At 39.6% G+C, this 17,330-nt stretch overlaps 3 protein-coding genes across 5 annotated transcripts; 1 reads left to right on the plus strand and 2 right to left on the minus strand.

Moving 5' to 3' along the window:
• On the minus strand, positions 1-2,795 carry mrpl15 (mitochondrial ribosomal protein L15). Its single transcript, XM_032503923.1, has 5 exons — positions 2,543-2,795; positions 2,219-2,376; positions 1,474-1,639; positions 527-650; positions 1-421 (listed from the first exon to the last, which is right to left on the minus strand). Exons 1-5 carry the CDS (start codon positions 2,645-2,647, stop codon positions 84-86), a joined length of 891 nt encoding a protein of 296 aa, XP_032359814.1. The 5' UTR covers positions 2,648-2,795; the 3' UTR covers positions 1-83.
• A 92-nt stretch (positions 2,796-2,887) lies between these two features.
• lypla1 (lysophospholipase 1) lies at positions 2,888-8,245 on the plus strand. Its single transcript, XM_032503924.1, has 9 exons — positions 2,888-3,545; positions 3,711-3,742; positions 3,850-3,915; positions 4,130-4,177; positions 4,254-4,324; positions 4,448-4,521; positions 4,771-4,872; positions 7,348-7,524; positions 7,831-8,245. The coding sequence occupies exons 1-9, from the start codon at positions 3,477-3,479 to the stop codon at positions 7,888-7,890; spliced, it is 699 nt and encodes a 232-aa protein (XP_032359815.1). The 5' UTR covers positions 2,888-3,476; the 3' UTR covers positions 7,891-8,245.
• Positions 8,246-8,691: 446 nt separating this feature from the next.
• Positions 8,692-15,494, minus strand: LOC116672228 (regulator of G-protein signaling 20). 3 transcript variants are annotated; one of them, XM_032503927.1, is made up of 6 exons: positions 15,282-15,494; positions 14,737-14,945; positions 14,197-14,357; positions 10,892-10,972; positions 10,553-10,790; positions 8,692-9,618 (listed from the first exon to the last, which is right to left on the minus strand). In XM_032503927.1, the coding sequence occupies exons 3-6, from the start codon at positions 14,352-14,354 to the stop codon at positions 9,430-9,432; spliced, it is 666 nt and encodes a 221-aa protein (XP_032359818.1). In that variant the 5' UTR covers positions 14,355-14,357; positions 14,737-14,945; positions 15,282-15,494; the 3' UTR covers positions 8,692-9,429. The 3 variants fall into 3 exon arrangements, with proteins under 3 accessions (XP_032359818.1, XP_032359816.1, XP_032359817.1); XM_032503925.1 differs by having other exon boundaries at positions 10,553-10,787; positions 10,886-10,972; XM_032503926.1 differs by lacking the exon at positions 14,737-14,945 and having other exon boundaries at positions 10,553-10,787; positions 10,886-10,972; positions 15,282-15,473.
• Positions 15,495-17,330: the final 1,836 nt, after the last annotated feature.

The raw sequence follows: 17,330 nt of genomic DNA on the forward strand, positions 1-17,330 counted from the left end.
CATGTTTTTAACATCCAAGACTTAGTATTTTTCTGATTTTCGCCATGAAATACTGTACATAAACATTTTATTTCGCTACACACCTATGAGCTATAATATTTCAGAAGTTTCTCATCAGTGGTTTTCAAAATCTTCTTCTCCGGCATGCTAACAACCCAGCCTGGAGCGAGGCCAAAGAAGATCTGTCGAACATCCTTCCTCATGGAGAGCATGTGATACAGTTCATCCTTTGAAATGTCTGGCAAAATATATCCGTACTTCTTTGCCAGGGCTAGCCGGGCCTGCTGGATTTTCTCTGGGTCTGCCAAGTAACCCCGGTTTTCAGCATCTGTGTAATATGGGACCATATCCTCACCTGGTAACATTCGCTTTGGAATGGGCTGACCACGTAAGAAGAACGGGACGGGCTTAATGAGAATCCCTGTCAAAGAAAAAAGGGAATACATTTTTTATTAAATTATCTAAAATACACCCAATGGATGTTATATTGTGGGTGAATGCATAATAATGATCATTCATAAGTTACCAAGACTTATAGGATCATAGAAACCGGTAGTGATGACCCCTCCGTTCCTCTCAATAGCAGCTACAACTCCTTCAGAAGCTCTCTGAACCTCAATGTTGATTTTTGCAGCAAAAATGTCAGCACCCTGGAAAAGAGAAAAACACATGGAAGGTGAACTTCTGGCATGTCAGAGTGAAAAAAAGGGTAAAAAACATCTTAATCTGTGACAGAATGACAACATTGTTATGTGGCACCACCTACTGGCACAAGATGGTCCAAGAGCCTCAGAGTCACATGTTGGTCTGAGATCCGGATATCTGGTTTTATTGATTAGTAATTTAAACTAAGGACCATGTTACCCCTTATGTTGCAATGTCTGTATGTCCAAATTGTAATAGTTGACTCAGTGAGCAGTGTACTGTCCACACTGAGTTAATTTCTCCTCTTTCTCCTCTCAATTCCATAATTTGCTGTCAGCATTAGGTATTCCCCTTGTAGTTTGATATAAATGATATAAGACTGACCTTAACCTTAAAAAATCTGCATAATTGCAAAAATGGGGCCAGGTTGTATTTTGCTACACTTTATTTACTGCAGCTAGTACAGTAGAGGTAGGTGTTTTTGAGCTGATCATTTCTGAAGCATCTTCTAATAAAATGTGGAACATAGAGAAATTACTAGTCCCTCCATCCATCTTCTACACCCCTACATATCATGGCCAGGAAGAATTAGTAAATTCCCAAGGATTTGTAGTAAAACATTAAGCCTTGACAAATTCTAATGTTCCTAAAAAAAAAAAAAAAAAGCCCAAACATGAACCAAATCTTTTTTTCTCATCTCCCATTGACACTACTACTCAAAAGACAGTAACTGTTAAGTGTTTTGTAACTATTGGAGATGAAACAAGAACTTTCTATATCTCTTATGATCAATGCTAGCTGTGAAAAAGTCCATGTTCAAGCCATTACCTCATCAACGAGCTGAACTCCATAGTCCCTCTTCAGAGGCTGGATTGTCACTCCTCTGGCGTTGACTAGCTGGGTCAGGTCTATGGGCTGAGTTGGGTCAACTCGTCCCAGATCAATCAGGTACTGCAGTCGTTTCAATGACAGAGGCTGATACTGAGGACGCCGACTGAGGAGAAGCACACAAACATTGTCATTATTAGGTTAAAATAATTTGAGATCACCAGAATCTCATGCTCAATTTAGAAGAAAAAACTAAACAAATGAAAATATGATACAAAATCATCAGTCTTCTGTGCAAAAACTACACTGACTGAAATATTGGCCAAGCAACAGCAAACTAAATATTGGTATCTTCACTTCTTTTGGGAAAGAGAGCAATTAAGGGTCTTACTACTGGAAGTGCATCAACAGGTGTAGGATTTGGTGGTTTGGATTGAGATACTGTGACAAATACCCAAATTTAAGATAGAAAATCACTGCAGAAGTAAGCCAGGGTCTTTAAACGTATGTATACACTTTTTTTTAATCATAAGGAAAGTCATCTAGTTGTGAATGCTTGTAAGAGGGATGCTATTTTGTGTAGCCGAAGTGTAACAGGAAGAAATCATAAAAGGGTATTTTCTGCTTGCATTTTACGACCTTGTAATGTATGATCTATTTGTTTGTGCAATTTGTGACAACAATTTACTCTTGAAACACTCACTGGTTAGTTCCAAAGGTAGAGAACAGATTGACGAGCATTTACCTGTGTCCTTCATTGTAGCCATATTTTGGGATGGACAGATAAAACGGTGTCTGACCGCCTTCAAATCCCAGCCGAGGCCGGTTGCCTCTCTGTCGCTCTCCTTTATGTCCTCGGCCGCTTCTGTTGCCACCATGCTGTCCTCTGCCCCGCCGTTTCTCCTACAAGGAAAGAGAATTAACCACGTTTTTTTTCTAGCTCGCTTATGTACCTTCTTATCAAAACAACTGAAAGAAGGTTAGCGTTTGTCTCGACATAACAGGCTAACGTTTACTAGCCATCAGTTGCAAAATATAGCTTTAATAGAGATGAAACGTTAAAACTTACCGTTTTTCTGGCTCCTGGTTCAGGCCGCAAGTTTGCTAAAGTTATCCGCGGCAGATTTTGCAAAACATCTAACGCTTTACCACCAGGTTTTTTGGGGAAAGACATGTTTCTATTGCTCACATGTCAAAGCAACCAAGGACATAAGGGGCACGTGACCGAGGTACGCGGAAGTACTTCTTGTGACCTCGGATTTCATAATAAAAGCACGACCGTTGAAATGTACCAGATACACCTTTAACTGGTCATGAGATACATACGGATACATACCATATAAAGGATTTTTGAATGTACTACTGTTGAGCGATGAAGCATTTTAGTGGATGTCAATTAATAAGGATAAAAAAGCAAATAATATAGGCTACATTTTTAAATAGGTGAGAGGAAAAAAAAAAAAAATGATGGCCCTTAAAATCTATGTCAAAGGTCACGACGCAATATTCAACATGTTTAATGCATATAACATATATATTGTAAAGTCAAACTTGTTGTATAATTTCATTGGCTATACTTCTGAGGCGTCAAAGTGTGCTTCGTTGTTATCAATTTGATTAAACCGTTAATAAAGCATCGTTCATTGTCATTTCAACGACCCAATCGGTGTTTTGCATCCGCAAAGAACCTCAGGTGACAGCCAATCACCTAGCAGACAGGGCGGGATTACTAAGCGTGGCAGTGCAGGACGGCGAGTAGTGTGACCCGTTGGTGTATTATTTTCACCAAATTCAACTTCTAAAAAGAAATTCACGACTGGCGGTAGTAGCTAATACGAGACCACGGTACCTTGAACTCCATCTTCGGTTGACATTTGTTCTTAAACTGTTAAGCTTTTGACAGCTAGAGTCGGACAAAGGTCGACACAGATTGACAGTGGGGGATATCGTTATTAGCTAACAGGAGCTAACTTGACCCTACATATCAGCTGCCTCAGCGCTGTATGTGCGGCAACAGCATGTCAGCGCCTTTACCTGCCATTGTGCCTGCTGCCCGAAAAGCCACTGCAGCGGTGAGTTAACCAGGCAGCTCTAGTTAACATTTAGCTAGCTCATTGAAGTTAAAACAAAAACAACTGTAAGTTCAAATAACTAGCTAGCTACACAGCAACATATATAAATTCTTCTGACACGTATTAGCTTATATCTTACCCCTGTGTTTTTTTTTTTTTTTACAGGTGATATTTCTCCATGGTCTTGGTGACACAGGGTACGTGAATACAGTGTTCTGATCTCTTTTTGTGCACAATTATTATAACATGTGGCTCATAAACATGAATGGTAATTTAACTTGTTTCATTTTGTCCAATATGACAGACATGGCTGGGCAGAAGCTTTCGCAGGCATCAGGATACCACATGTGAAATACATCTGTCCACACGCGTAGGTATTCAGGAGCTATACCTTTACACAGGGCGTCTGCAAGTATCTCCCAGCGCATTATTTCAAGGGTTTATATAGTCTGGAATGTCGTTTCTTCCACTAGAATTCACATTAAAGGGTGTAAAAAAAATCTCATAAACTTGTTGACACTAAGTTTGCAGTCCCGGCAACATTCATAAGTTTTACATTTTTAAATTTTCTTCATTAATTACAGTCCCACCATGCCTGTTTCTTTGAACATGAGAATGTCAATGCCTTCTTGGTAAGTGTCACAATATTTTAACACATTTTGGTGTTGTCACATACACAATGAGCCTTACATGTCCCCCCATGTATAGGTTTGATATCCATGGTTTGAGCCCGGATGCAAATGAAGATGAGACCGGTATTAAAAGAGCGTCAGAGAACCGTAAGCCTTTCAGTTTCATTGGAGCTCTTGTTAAGAATGTGCTTCAATTTGCTTGAGTTGCATATAGCTTGTTAAAGTGCAAGTTAGTGTTGATTGCAAGAATTTCCTTTAATTTCTCCACAGTTAAAGCCTTGATAGACCAAGAAGTGAAGAATGGAATACCTTCACACAGAATTCTCCTGGGCGGATTTTCACAGGTTAGTGTGGCACGTACAGCATGCAGATGATGTGTGACATAACGCTGTTTTCATTGTGACACAATGCTTGTGTATTTAAATAACCAAAGTTAAAAAACACACACACTTGTACTGCTCAAAGAGTCGAGTCTTTCATACATTTGAAAAACTGTGCTTTTTGTCTCTGTTAAAAGTTAACCGCAGGAGATATGTGACGAGGATGTTTTTTTCAAAAGTGGTAGTTTTTTTGTTTTGTTTTTTTCCCCCCAGGGTGGAGCATTGTCTCTCTACACGGCTTTGACAACTCAGCAGAAGCTAGCTGGAGTGGTTGCTCTGAGCTGCTGGCTCCCTCTCCGCAACTCCTTCCCTCAGGTAGACAAATATTTATTTAATGTAGGTTTTAGTCAATTATTCAGTGGTTCAGTAAATTCTAAAACAGAAGCTTAAAGAAATTGTTCACCAGAAAGTTCAAATTGATCTTTCTTGTTAGATTTTATTACTAGAACATGTTTACATGCTTCAACGTTACAACTCTTTATTTCTCTAATGCTGGTTTTCCATTACATGGTACCTGCTCGACTCGACCGCGGTGCCCCGTCCTCCTTTTCCCATTGTAGATTTAGTACTGCCTCATGCGTGAGGCGAGCGTGGCTGGTCGTCATAGCGACGCCGCAGGAAACTGCTGTGACCTAACACACACAGTACGTCGAAAGTGTTGTTTTTGATTCTCGGCATGTGGCTGTTGCCACAGCCAGAAGACACATTTTAGTTTCAAAAGAAGCTGGAGCCAGCAAAAAAACAACACTGCAGGCTGAACTATTTAAAAATGGCGGGTTTGTTCAGGACACCCCCTTTCGTCACTAGCAATGATGACGCACTGATTAATGACAATTCTCTCCGACCAATCAGTGGTCTGCAGGTTTTCACGTCACCTTTTTGGATCGCCTAAGCTTTCTTGAAACCTCCACAGAGGTGATACAAAAAAAAGTACCTGTTAGTTGGTACTTTTTTTCATAATGGAAAACCAAAAAAGGCGAGTCGAGGCAGTCTGAGTCGAGCAGGTATCACGTAATGGAAAAACGCCATAAAACTGGGATGGATGCTGCACCTGTGTTCACCCTCCGTCTGAGACGCTCTGCTGTAGCACCTTTCTCTTCAGGTCCAGAAAAAACCCAGTCTATTCTGATTTGTCAGCGATACATAAATAAATAGTTCAGCAGTAATGTAACTTGAAATTCAGGAGAAATTAACAACATGGGCAACTAAGCTTACAGGTTTCCATGACTTTAGCATGTTCATGTAGCAGTATATGAACTTTTAACACTGAAGTCACTTTCTGTGAGCTGATGATCATATAAAGAAATTGGGCACAAACTGACGTCCGTTCGATTTGTGAGTAGCAAAAACTGTTGGAAGCGGAGAGTTTTTGCTCTTAGGGATTACTTTTACATATGTTTACCTCATTATTTAAAGCTTTGGCTACGTTTATATGAACATCCAACATTGTAACATTATATCAATATTTTATATATATATATATATATATATATATATATATATATATAATCAGAAAATAAGCATGAAAAACTGTTTAAAAGGTTTTTGGTTCCCCCCCCCCCCCCCCCCCCCCCACCCCCCCCCCCCCCCTTGAATGTAGTTCCACATGTCTTTAATTTGTCAAATACATAGGTAAAATGCCCCCAATGTCATTTTTAGGGGTGTCACGATTCTCCAATTCTTGATTTTTACTACTTTTTTTTTTTTTTTTTTTTTGTTAAAGCACAGGTTGCTATGCCATTTTTAGACTATACTTGTATGGAATATAATGTCTAACCTTTGTTCGCAACCACACTACATCGTCGAATTTAAAGCATTTATTAACGACATAATATAACAAAAACTTATATTCAATCAATTGGAAACAAGACAATTTTTCAATAAAGTAAAAAGAAAAACTTTTTGTTTTTTAAATTTTTTTACCAACAATCCTGAGGGCACACGCTTCGCACCACACGGAGTTTGGTGTTTGAAGCCCCAAAGCTCGTCTTCCAGGCAGCGCTGCCTGGAAGGCACTAGGGTTAGGCCCTTTAACTGTCCATGATTAGGCGATGGTTATGGTTGAAGACGACGGTCGCAGCGCTGCCCTGGAGGCCTAGTTGGGGTCTTAAAACACCATCGATCCAGCACAGCAGCTGAGCAGACCGATAGCAAAGAGGGCGACTCGGCGGACAGCAGTCCACTAACTTGTTGCTCTTTCTAATGTAACCAATATAAGCTGCTCTGTTTAGGCTACAAAACATGTATGCAGGCTAAAATTCAACCGTGCGGTTTTGTTGGGATAAAGCTATAAGCAGAAGGAATATCCGATAGCTGCTGGGCTAATGTACAATGGTAAACACGCAGAATATATAGTACGCACATAGCAGAGCTTGCAAACTGGCTTTTTTGTCGACAACGCGAACGTTGTCAACATAACTCACTGGAAATCCAAAACATTTACACACTTCAGAGAAGGATGAGGGGGTTTAGGTTCTCTTCATGGGACTTCATCATCTGCAGTTGCAGTCCTATCTTTTGACCGGCTTTAGCTAGGTTTACTAACGCAGCACTTTGTGTGTTTTTTCATCTTGACAAGTCGACTGGACGTGACATGGAGGCGTGGCAGTGTCAACGATTCCATTTTTTTTATTTGATATTCAAGATAGTAACTTAATTTCGATCATGACACCTTTATTCATTTTGTTGTAAACTATTCCTTTAAATTAATTACAATTAAGGGATATCCTATAGCCAAGTCATAATCTGTCATAATCAGATAACAGTAATCATAATCTCTTCTATTCTCAGGCGTCTGCCAACAGTGCAAACAAGGACATGCATGTCCTTCAATGCCACGGGGATGCTGACCCCCTGGTGCCCTTTGTGTTTGGCAGCCAGACAGCAGAGAAGATGAAATGCCTCATAAATCCAGCTAACATCACCTTCAAGTCGTATCGGGGTCTACCTCACAGCGCCTGTCCAGAGGTCAGTGAGGAGAAAGTCACTTTTGACTCTGGAGTTAACGTGTGTGTGTGTGTGTGTGTGTGTGTGTGTGTGTGTGTGTGTGTGTGTGTGTGTGTGTGTGTGTGTGTGTGTGTGTGTGTGTGTGTGTGTGTGTGTGTGTGTGTGTGTGTGTGTGTGTGTGTGTGTGTGTGTGTGTGTGTGTGTGTGTGTGTGTGTGTGTGTGTGTGTGTGTGTGTGTGTGTGTGTGTGTGTGTGTGTGTGTGTGTGTGTGTGTGTGTCTCTCTCTCTCTATATATCTATCTATCTCTTTTTTCTGTATCTGCGCAGGAAATGGTGGATGTCAAACGATTCATTGAGAAGCAACTTCCCCCCATCAGCGATGAATGAACTCGGGAGGAGCCGCACAGCCCCATCAGAGTCCTTTGGGCTTGATCCTAGCGAGACCCTGTGGAATACACGAGCCACTGACTTACTTGACAATAAAACCAAGCTGCTACTCATAGAGCCAGACAGGACTGGGGCTTTTTGTCAACCCGGGAGAGGCATAACGACAAACAATGCTGTATTCTGACCTGGAGCCATGCACAACCCTCAGTGTTAGAGTAACTTTAGTTGCTTGATTGTAAAGCTATTTGCCATTGAGACAAGCCATTTCCTGCTGGAAACGTATGTATTGGAATAACTAGGGCTATATTTTATGGTCTAATACCTACTGTCTCACAATAAATGGCCTATTGCTAAATGCTCTTTTTTTATTAATGGAGCCTATGTGTAGTAGTGCTGAAACAAGTTATTAGTTGATAAATTAATTAAGGCTTTTTATCTAGCAAAAACACATTTGTTGTTCCCAGTTTTTTAAATTTGAGTATTTCTGATTTGTTTTCTCTTTTAAATTATTGTAAATATAGTATTTTGCAGTTTTGGATTTGTTGTCAGACAAAACAACCGACTTAAAGACATGACCCTGGGCTTGACACCTCCAGTCTCCATGACACCTCATGGAGACGTCTTAGTATTTTTGATGTCCCTTAGACTAAACAATGAATCAAAAAAATACTAAACTAGTAAATTCGAATGGGAAGAATTTTCTTCCTCTAAATCATTTTCATACAAAGCACATGAAAAATAGTTGTAAAAGCTTAATATGCAATTCACATATCCATCATGTTGACGACAAACCGCAAAAACAACATATGATTGTGCTTTATTTAATTTGTGAAAATTCAATTAGCTATTTCACACAAATTCCATGTTTTAAATACACAAATATGTCAGCGGTCATGGTCATATATTCAGTTTTCCCCTGTTTTGTTTAAATTAAATATAATATGACTAATATCACAGTATTGAAACACAGACAAAATCTATTTCCAGGTATTATCAGCTCATCTAGTTGTAAAAACTTTGATCTTTGAGAAGAGCTGAAAGCACCAACATATGAAGTCATTGTCGCACCATTCATGTTAGACCAAAGGTGCTAGTGTAGAAGATCTTATTCCAAGGCACTTTCCTTCTTCTTAAATTGCTGTTAAATAAAACCTATTAGTTTCTACAAGAACTGGATATGTATTAAGGCTCACTATATACCTAAATACAAATGCGGTGCTCACAGATGCATGCTTTCCCTCATTAAATAAGGTAGAAAAGTGCAATGTCAAGCGCTAGGGAATATATAAAAATATAGATATGTTTTCAAACAAGTAACTGATGCTGGACCAAACATTTGTTCTTGTTTGCTCCAAGTGTTTTGGTAAGCTAATCATGGGTGAATAAACAGCAGTTAACAGCTGGATAAAGACCGGTTTTAAGAAGTGTTCATTTTCCTGTCTGTCTTTCTCTAAATAGCATGACTCCAACAGGAACACAAAACTCTTTCGGATGGGACGCATGCGCCGTTAAGAAAAGCTAGGTGTGGCAGTGGAAGGTCTATGGCTCGGGGGGAGGCTGCTCCAGGCTCTTCAGCAGATCTGCATACTCAGACGAGTTTATGAAGCGGGGGTACGAGTCTCTCTGCATCAGCGTGTAGATTTGCTGCTGAGCGTCTTCAAACGTGTGCGAGGTCGGCTCAAGCATGTTGCGGTTTATCACTTCTCGAACCCGAGAGTCCAAACTGACCTGGAGATGATAAGCAGGTAAAAGATTGAAGCTCTCTTACATGTAAAGACACCGTATGGAACTAACATGATACGTTGATTAATCTGACAGAAAATTAAAGGGTATGTACGCACTCAATTTGTGCTGGCCGCCTCCCAGCCAGAATATTTACAAATGCTTTATTTTTATCTTTTTACTCCAAGAAGATGCATAGAGTACAAGCTAGTTTTCGAGCAGAAGTTTTTGAATGTATATTGTTCCCAAAAAAATCACCTGTATGTTAACACCAACAAAAATGTGTACAGTGCAAAAGAAAATTTACGGAGAGTTACCTGCTGTAACAATTTAACTTAAGAGGTGCTGGTACACCGATTTTTCATTCTCCCAGTCTTCATGCTAAGCTAATCAACTACTGGCCCCGAGCATTTTACTTAGTGCACAGTTTTGACCGTAATGTCAATCTTTTCAGCAACTTCAGCGCATTTCCCAAAATCTCAAATTATTCCCAATCTTTTGGTTTTTAATTGTTTGTCAGACATTAACAAGCAATAGCCTGTTGCAAGACGTCATCTTTTATTCTGGAAACTTTTGTACTTATTTCTGACACTGTAATTGACACAAATTGATTCAACAAATTGAATCGATTCAAATAATTTACAGATTAATTCAAATAAGTGATGACTATTGAAAAAAATAATTTAGGATGAAAATGACCGTAAGTTGCAGCCCTAAATGATTATTTTCATGATCCATTGATGTTTAGTTTGTAAGATGTCAAGTAAGACCCCAAAACAGCCATCATAGTTTCCTAAAGACTGAAGTAAAGTCTTTAAATATACTTATACGTCAAACAGTTCAAAACCCAAAGATTCAATGATATTATTCTTCTAATCATTTCCACACTTAATTATTGTAGTCATAACATCATACAGAACATCTTGCCTCAGTGGCTCACCTCTTTAGGGGAAAGGATTGAGATGAAGTCCTCGTATATTTGACGGACTTTCTCCTCCACCACAGTCTTATTGGTCTCCTTTTTAAGTTCCTCGCAGGCGAGCCAGAACATCATGTTCTCCTCGCTGAACTCGGTCCGCAGGAACTGCCTGAAGCAGGCACGACCCGCTGCACTTTTCATTACCCTTTCAAACGACATGGGCCAGGAGCGAGCGTCATCCAGAGTAGGCTTCAGGCTTAAAGATAAAAGAATTATAGATGTATTGGTTCACTGTCATTTACAGCAATTCTCTCAGTAATGGCACATGGAAGGGGGACAGAGTTGAACCATTACCTAGTTTCTTCACAATTAGTAGCTCCCTCTGGTCTGTGCTCAAAAGTGGTCCTCTGTATTGCCTCGTCCTCACTCCTAACCGTCAAACTGGAAGAAAAAAACAATGAGACTGGTTTAGCTTTGATCATAAATAGCTTGTCATCCAGTTTTGATCATGCAGCCGTGAATTTTAAATAACTAGAGTCCTTTTTAATGACGCCTTCATTACTAAAAATAATGCGTGAAATCAAAACTGTCAAATAGCAGCAGCTCTAATGCACAACGTGTGGTCCATATCCGCTTTGTTCCACTTACGGGATTGCTCCGGTGCTGCCGGAAATTCCGCCGGCTGATCCTTTTTTTAGCCTGATTTTTGTTATCTTCTGCTTTGTTTGTGTTGGAATTTTAAAGTCCGGTCAATTTATGAGGACTATGGTTAAATGCTCCTCAGCTCTCTGCAGGTTAAATCAAGACAGCTAGCTAGACTATCTGTCCAATCTGAGTTCTCTGTTACACGACTAAAAACAACTTTTGAAGGTAAACATGTTCCACCAAAAAAGTTCCTTCTTGAGGCAATTTTGTAGCGGCACCGTGGCTCCGTCCGGCGCTTAGCACCACCCAAGACAATTGTGATTGGTTTAAAGAAATGCCAATAAACCAGAGCATGTTCTTTTTATTTTCCCAGCCCGGAATGCTGTGTGAGACTAGCCTGACCATCTTTCGCGGCGCTGTGGAGGAGGTCTGGCAATGCGAGACTACACTATGTGGTACAAAGCATGTCGACACCCAAACATTAACCCCACTGTCCTCAAATAACAGCTTCAACTCTTTTTTTTTTTTTAATGGAAAACTTTAAAAAAAAAATCTTCCCATTATGTTTTGGGACCTGGCTGTGGGTATTTGCTCTTATTCAGCCACATGAGCTCCAGTGAGGCCTGGCTCACAGTCAGCAGTTCAGTTCATCCTAAAGATGTTGGATGGGGTTTAGCTTGGGGCTCTGCACAGACCAGTGAAGTTCTTCATCACCAAAATCCTTTTTTAATGGATCCCACTTTGCACTTTGGGTCAGTGTCGGATTGAAACAGGAAACCCAAACTGTTGCTGCCATGTTTGATGAACAAAATATGATTGCAAAATGAATCTGGGGCTGCACAATTAATTGCAATTTCATCAAAAATGCAATATAGACTAGTGCAATATTCAAATTGCAGGGGGGTCCAATATTTGTGAAAGGCAAAATATGTGTCAAACCATTCCAAAATAAAGTATTGTGGTGCTGCAGAGATGTCCTGGCCTACATATCCTACAGTCTAAAAAAAAACAACCTTTGTTTGGCGCAGATCCTTGCAAATAAATTATTGCACTTCAATCATTTTTTAAATATTTTTCAATGAAAATGAGAATAATGATACAAAAATGATCATTCCCTCCAATATTGTGATTCATATCGCAATCGCAATATCAGTCAAAATAATCGCAATTTTGATATTTTCTTCATATCGTGTAATCCTAAATGTAATAGTTTGACATTTTTGGAAACAGTAAGATGAGAAGCTCAATACCAATCTCATATCTGCCATTAAACATGAAGCTACAGGCAGAAGATGCTTAGCTTAGCATAAACTAAACACAGGAAACTGGGGAACAGCTAGTCTGGCTCTGTCTAAAGATAGTAAAAGATACCTACCAGCACCTCTTAAGCTTAGTAATTAACGCGTCTTATCTTTTTTGTTTATTCAATACAAAAACCAAAGAGTAAAAATTACATGTTTCACGGGGTAATATGCCAGACTATTTCATGGCCGGGCGCTTCCTGAAGTTGTCATCACCTAGAGTTTGCCAGCAAGAATTACTTGGCAAGAAAGCAAATAAGTTTTCAAACTGTCAAACTATTCCTTTAATTGGAAGTGACTAGCGTAATACATATGTAAATGGTATGTTCCGTTTGTTATATAACTACCCATAGATTTTTTGTAGGCCTGTTATATCGTTATATGTTGGTTGTTCCACGTGCGAAATAGCAGAACACCTACAGTAGATTCAGGATAATCTATTGGGAATGTTAGCGTAAATAAGTGTGTCAACTATCCATGTCATCCTGTGGGGATAACTTGTGCGTAATTAAAATGTTTTCCTACACCTGGTGTAGCAGCTGGCTGTAGACTAATTGGTTCAGGTGAGCCATCCCATCTGGGAATGTGGCTGTTGTAGCTGTGCAACAATCGGATGGAATTGATAAAGATGTAGAGACAAAACGTATAACTCATCCCCAGTGGAGGGAATTAACATGGCCGTGACTGTCCTCACAAGTTAACGGTTGATGAGTCCAAAACAGATTAAAACCCCTGAAGCCTCCACCCAATGAGATCCAGTGTGGGTCACAGGACCACTGTGCTCCTGTTTTTCTGTAATGATGGTGTGGGCTGGGGTGTTGTTGAATGGGTGGGCGGACGAAAGGCATAAAGCGGTTGCTGCTACTTTTGTGTATAATGTATAAAAACTAATATTTGTGCACAAGCTAATGCAAATGTTAAAGTCAATGCATTTCATATGATTGTATTAAATTACACCCTAAACGTACATTATTATGTATAATGTTTTTATATAGACTCCCATCAGCCATCAAGGACAGGAAGGTAGCCAGTATAGTGTACTGTATTTCAATATCTGAAAAAAGCTAGATCCAATTGAAAAGTCTACTGAAGTAACACTGACTTTACTTATACGTCGTAGTGCTGTGACTTGGGCTGTAAATTATTCTTTTTTTTAATTATTGATTACTCTGCAGATTATTTTCTTGATTAATCGTTTAGTCTAAAAAATGTCAGCAAATGCCCACTACAATTTCAAATGTCTTTTGTCCAACCAACAGTCCAAAAGTATTTTATTTACAATGATATAAAATAGAGAAAAGCAGCAAATATCTACTTAAAAAAAACTAGTGATCAGTTAATCAATAAATTATTATTTGTAATTATCAACTGTCGAATCGTTACCTGTTGGACTGACCTTCAGCTCTTTTCTGGGCTCAAATGCCTCTGAAAAGGGGCTTTCATCTTGTTAGATATATGGTACTGCAACGGCGTTATCTGAAGCCGAAGGATTTGTAGACCTATACTTTCTGAAGATGTTTTAAACTAGGTAATGGCAGCAAATGAAGAATATTTTCATTTCATATTGTCTTTCAGTTATCTTTTGAGTAAATGTGTGTGTGCATGGAGTAAACGGATATTTAAAGGCTACACAGAATACAGTAAATAGGCCCTTATTCCCCCCATGCCTTGCACCACATCTCCAGCCGTGCTGTGTGGGAAGCAGTGGAGTGGCATTACCAGGAGCAGCTACAGCAGCAGCACCAGCAGAAGCAGCAGGCGTTTGAGGCGTTGGTGGGGGTGTTTCCCATTCTGTGGCGCTCTTGGAGGACACTGGCAGCTGCTTCCTGATGAACCTGCATCTGCCTCTTACGCATCTCCACCCGCTCTGAGCCCATGGACTGCGAGGAGAAGAAGACATGGAGACCACAGGGTTTTTTTTTTTTAAACTAGAAGATTATTAGCCTACTGTATTAAGATGCTGGAGCATCACATACACAAACATCACACGATCCAAGACATCACAGAATCTTTCTTAAACCTGAACATAATCAATTTCACCCTGTAAATGATAGGCTAGTGATTCCATTTGCTAATTAATAAAAACAGTATGGAGGAAAAACGTGTCTGGCGGATTGCACGACCACTCCATGATTATGACGCGTGGGGTCAACTTCTGTTCAGTGCAATCTGAATAATCTACATTTTTCGATCAAGAAACAAGGCGTGTGGTGCGTTTGGGTGCAGATATAGCAATGTAAACAGCTCGAAATGTCCTACCGGTATGTTGGTTCATGCTGAATGCAACAAAAACCAAATTGTGATGAACAACAACCGCGCTCCTCTCTCCTCCTCTGTCTCAGTCTGTGCGGGATGAGCAGTAATGATAGCGACAAGCTGTTACTCTTGGACCGCAGCAATCGCATCCATCAGTCGCATCCTCGGGAGGATACACACGCACGCATGATGGTCGATTCGAGGCAATCACCCTAAAGCAAGCAGTATGCATTTATAGAAACACAATGACTTTATTTGATCAGAAAACCTGAATATTTACAGTCAGATGATTTTCTTTCAAGGTAAAAAGAAGCAGATCTGCAGCCTACATATAGGCTACGTAGCCACAATATTTTTTTTTTTTTTTTACATTTGCTTAACCAGCGATATGATTTTAGTACAGATCCCAGTGTGCCCGAATGAAAAATGACTGCTGTTATTTCTGCTTTGCTGGAATATCTACATAAATATGATCCAGCATCACTGACAGGTATGCACAACACGAGGGTTATAATGATATCAAAAGTAAAATATAAATGTCTACTCACTGTGTAACCATGAATGCCAGAATACAGGTGATTTTTGGCTCGATCACATCCGTCTACCTCGAATTGACACAAACCAGTTGGTTTCCTCTGCGCGCATGCGTTTCCTGCAAGTGTGAAAAGATTTGTCTGCGCCCCGCGTGCATTAACGGCCAGGACACAATGTGCGCTGTCTGTTACTGCAATGACTTCTTCAGGACAGACTGAGGCTGCCAGGCAACTGCACGACACAGATGGTAGTTAGATTTTACATTAGGCTATTGATTGCTGATCTGTAACTGTTTGGATAAGTAATGTCAATACACTTTATGCAATCGGGATCATTTAAATACACATAATATATTCCCCCTTTTTGCTGCCCCACAGAGAGAGAGAGAGAGAGAGAGAGAGAGAGACAGAGAGAGAGAGAGAGAGAGAGATCATTCATAAAACTGCATGAAAATAGAATAATTTATAGATATTGCAGTACATTGACTGTCCAGCTGTCAGCTGTCATGTATTCCTTTTAAAATGGTGGATATGTGTAGATGGAAATAAGTTATTGACGTCAGGACTCTAAATAATGAAATCAAACATCTGGAAAACCCCAATTACCACATCTGCTACTTTTAGCTCTTCTAGTGCAGCCAGGCGCCCTGGTCCCACAGCGTCCACCAGAGAGCAGCAGTGGTTCATTTAAACACATCTGGGCTTCACTGGTACCCGGAAGGATGACAAAAAACAAGTGGAGAGCAAATCAAGAGAAATACAGCTTGATTAAGTGAATGTTAAATTAATGGATTGATCAGAAATATTGATGTCATGATTTTAAGCTCCTCCTCTTCCCTCTTAGAAATATTTTTTTACAAAATTCATTTAACCACTCTCTTTCCTGTCAATATTTGCCTACACATTGATCTGCCTATATAATAGTCTATATGCTGCTGTGGTGGAAATTAACTGGGAATATACGCACGTCTGAAGTAACTGTACTTTTCTTGAGTATTTAAATTTTATTATATTTTATAGAGCACTCTATAAAATTAGAAGCACTTCTAATTTCAGTGGGAGACTGTAGCCTACTTTTACTCCACTATGTTTATCTGACACCTAAAGTTAGAAGTTTCAAAAATTATACTTTGCGCACAAAAAAGCTTTTAAGCTTTATAAAACACAATGCATTGTTAAAGATTAAACCAGTGGCTCATAACCTATTTGGCTCCAAAACAAAAAAAGCAGTGTGCAGTTGTTTATTGTAACATTCCAGGTGACTATGAGTTGTTAACCAAAGAGAAATCTGACCCCTAAACTTCTCACAAGGATTCATCTAACTGTTTGAGGCTCAAAGATGTAAAATTATAAAAAAATTTAAAAGGAAGGATTACCAAATAGTCCACAAATGTCTTTTTTCCTACCCAATTAGTGACCCTTTTAGAAGGGCCCGACCTTGAGCTACAAAATGCTACAGCACAATCTACTGAAAGTAATGTATGAGAACATACTGTATATTGGTCACCGGGGGCATTTGTCTGCACAAACGCACTTTTATATTTGACACTTGGGCCCTTCGACCTGCAAAGTAAATTGAACTTAACACGTTGGGTAGTCTGACCAAATCAGAAATTATATATCTCTCTGCAGGTCACTATCTTCCAAACACACATACTGTAGGAGTAGTATTTCATTGCACAGCACATATTGTGGAATGAGATTATCCACTGCAGCTGAAGTTGCAAATACGACATTGAAAATATGCTAAATGGTGATTGAGGTAGGAGGAATATCCTTCCCCTTCCACTTTGTATGTGTGACACAGCTATATAACATATTAACTATAAAGAAGTCCCTACCTCTAAGCCTCATAATAAATCATACACCCTGTAGCCGTTGTAATCTTTCATAAGAATTGCCTCTTAAATGGACCCTGCTCTCTGATGAGACAACTGTTACTGTGATCTAGAGCTGGAACAAAGCTCATGTGTGAATTCTTTCATCTTTCCACTCGGGTGTAAGTACCTATAAACTATCAGCAAATCTAGCTCTACTGTATAAGTATTACCTTATCTCTAAAGT

Source organism: Etheostoma spectabile, chromosome 22, assembly GCF_008692095.1.
Source record: "Etheostoma spectabile isolate EspeVRDwgs_2016 chromosome 22, UIUC_Espe_1.0, whole genome shotgun sequence".
NCBI classification, from domain to species: domain Eukaryota; kingdom Metazoa; phylum Chordata; class Actinopteri; order Perciformes; family Percidae; genus Etheostoma; species Etheostoma spectabile.

Excerpts from the sequence above, each read along its gene's own strand:
- mrpl15 (XM_032503923.1), bottom strand. The coding sequence starts at position 2,647 with ATGTCTTTCCCCAAAAAACCTGGTGGTAAAGCGTTAGATGTTTTGCAA. Across the intron at positions 1,640-2,218 it reads GGCTACAATGAAGGACACAG|TCGGCGTCCTCAGTATCAGC; the intron begins GTAAATGCTCGT and ends GCTTCTCCTCAG. Across the intron at positions 651-1,473 it reads GAGTTCAGCTCGTTGATGAG|GGTGCTGACATTTTTGCTGC; the intron begins GTAATGGCTTGA and ends TCTCTTTTCCAG.
- LOC116672228 (XM_032503925.1), bottom strand. The coding sequence starts at position 14,354 with ATGGGCTCAGAGCGGGTGGAGATGCGTAAGAGGCAGATGCAGGTTCAT. Across the intron at positions 10,973-14,196 it reads TGCTGCTGTAGCTGCTCCTG|TTTGACGGTTAGGAGTGAGG; the intron begins GTAATGCCACTC and ends TTTTTCTTCCAG. Across the intron at positions 9,619-10,552 it reads CAATCCTTTCCCCTAAAGAG|GTCAGTTTGGACTCTCGGGT; the intron begins GTGAGCCACTGA and ends TATCATCTCCAG.
- lypla1 (XM_032503924.1), top strand. The coding sequence starts at position 3,477 with ATGTGCGGCAACAGCATGTCAGCGCCTTTACCTGCCATTGTGCCTGCT. Across the intron at positions 4,178-4,253 it reads AGAATGTCAATGCCTTCTTG|GTTTGATATCCATGGTTTGA; the intron begins GTAAGTGTCACA and ends CCCCATGTATAG. Across the intron at positions 7,525-7,830 it reads CTCACAGCGCCTGTCCAGAG|GAAATGGTGGATGTCAAACG; the intron begins GTCAGTGAGGAG and ends GTATCTGCGCAG.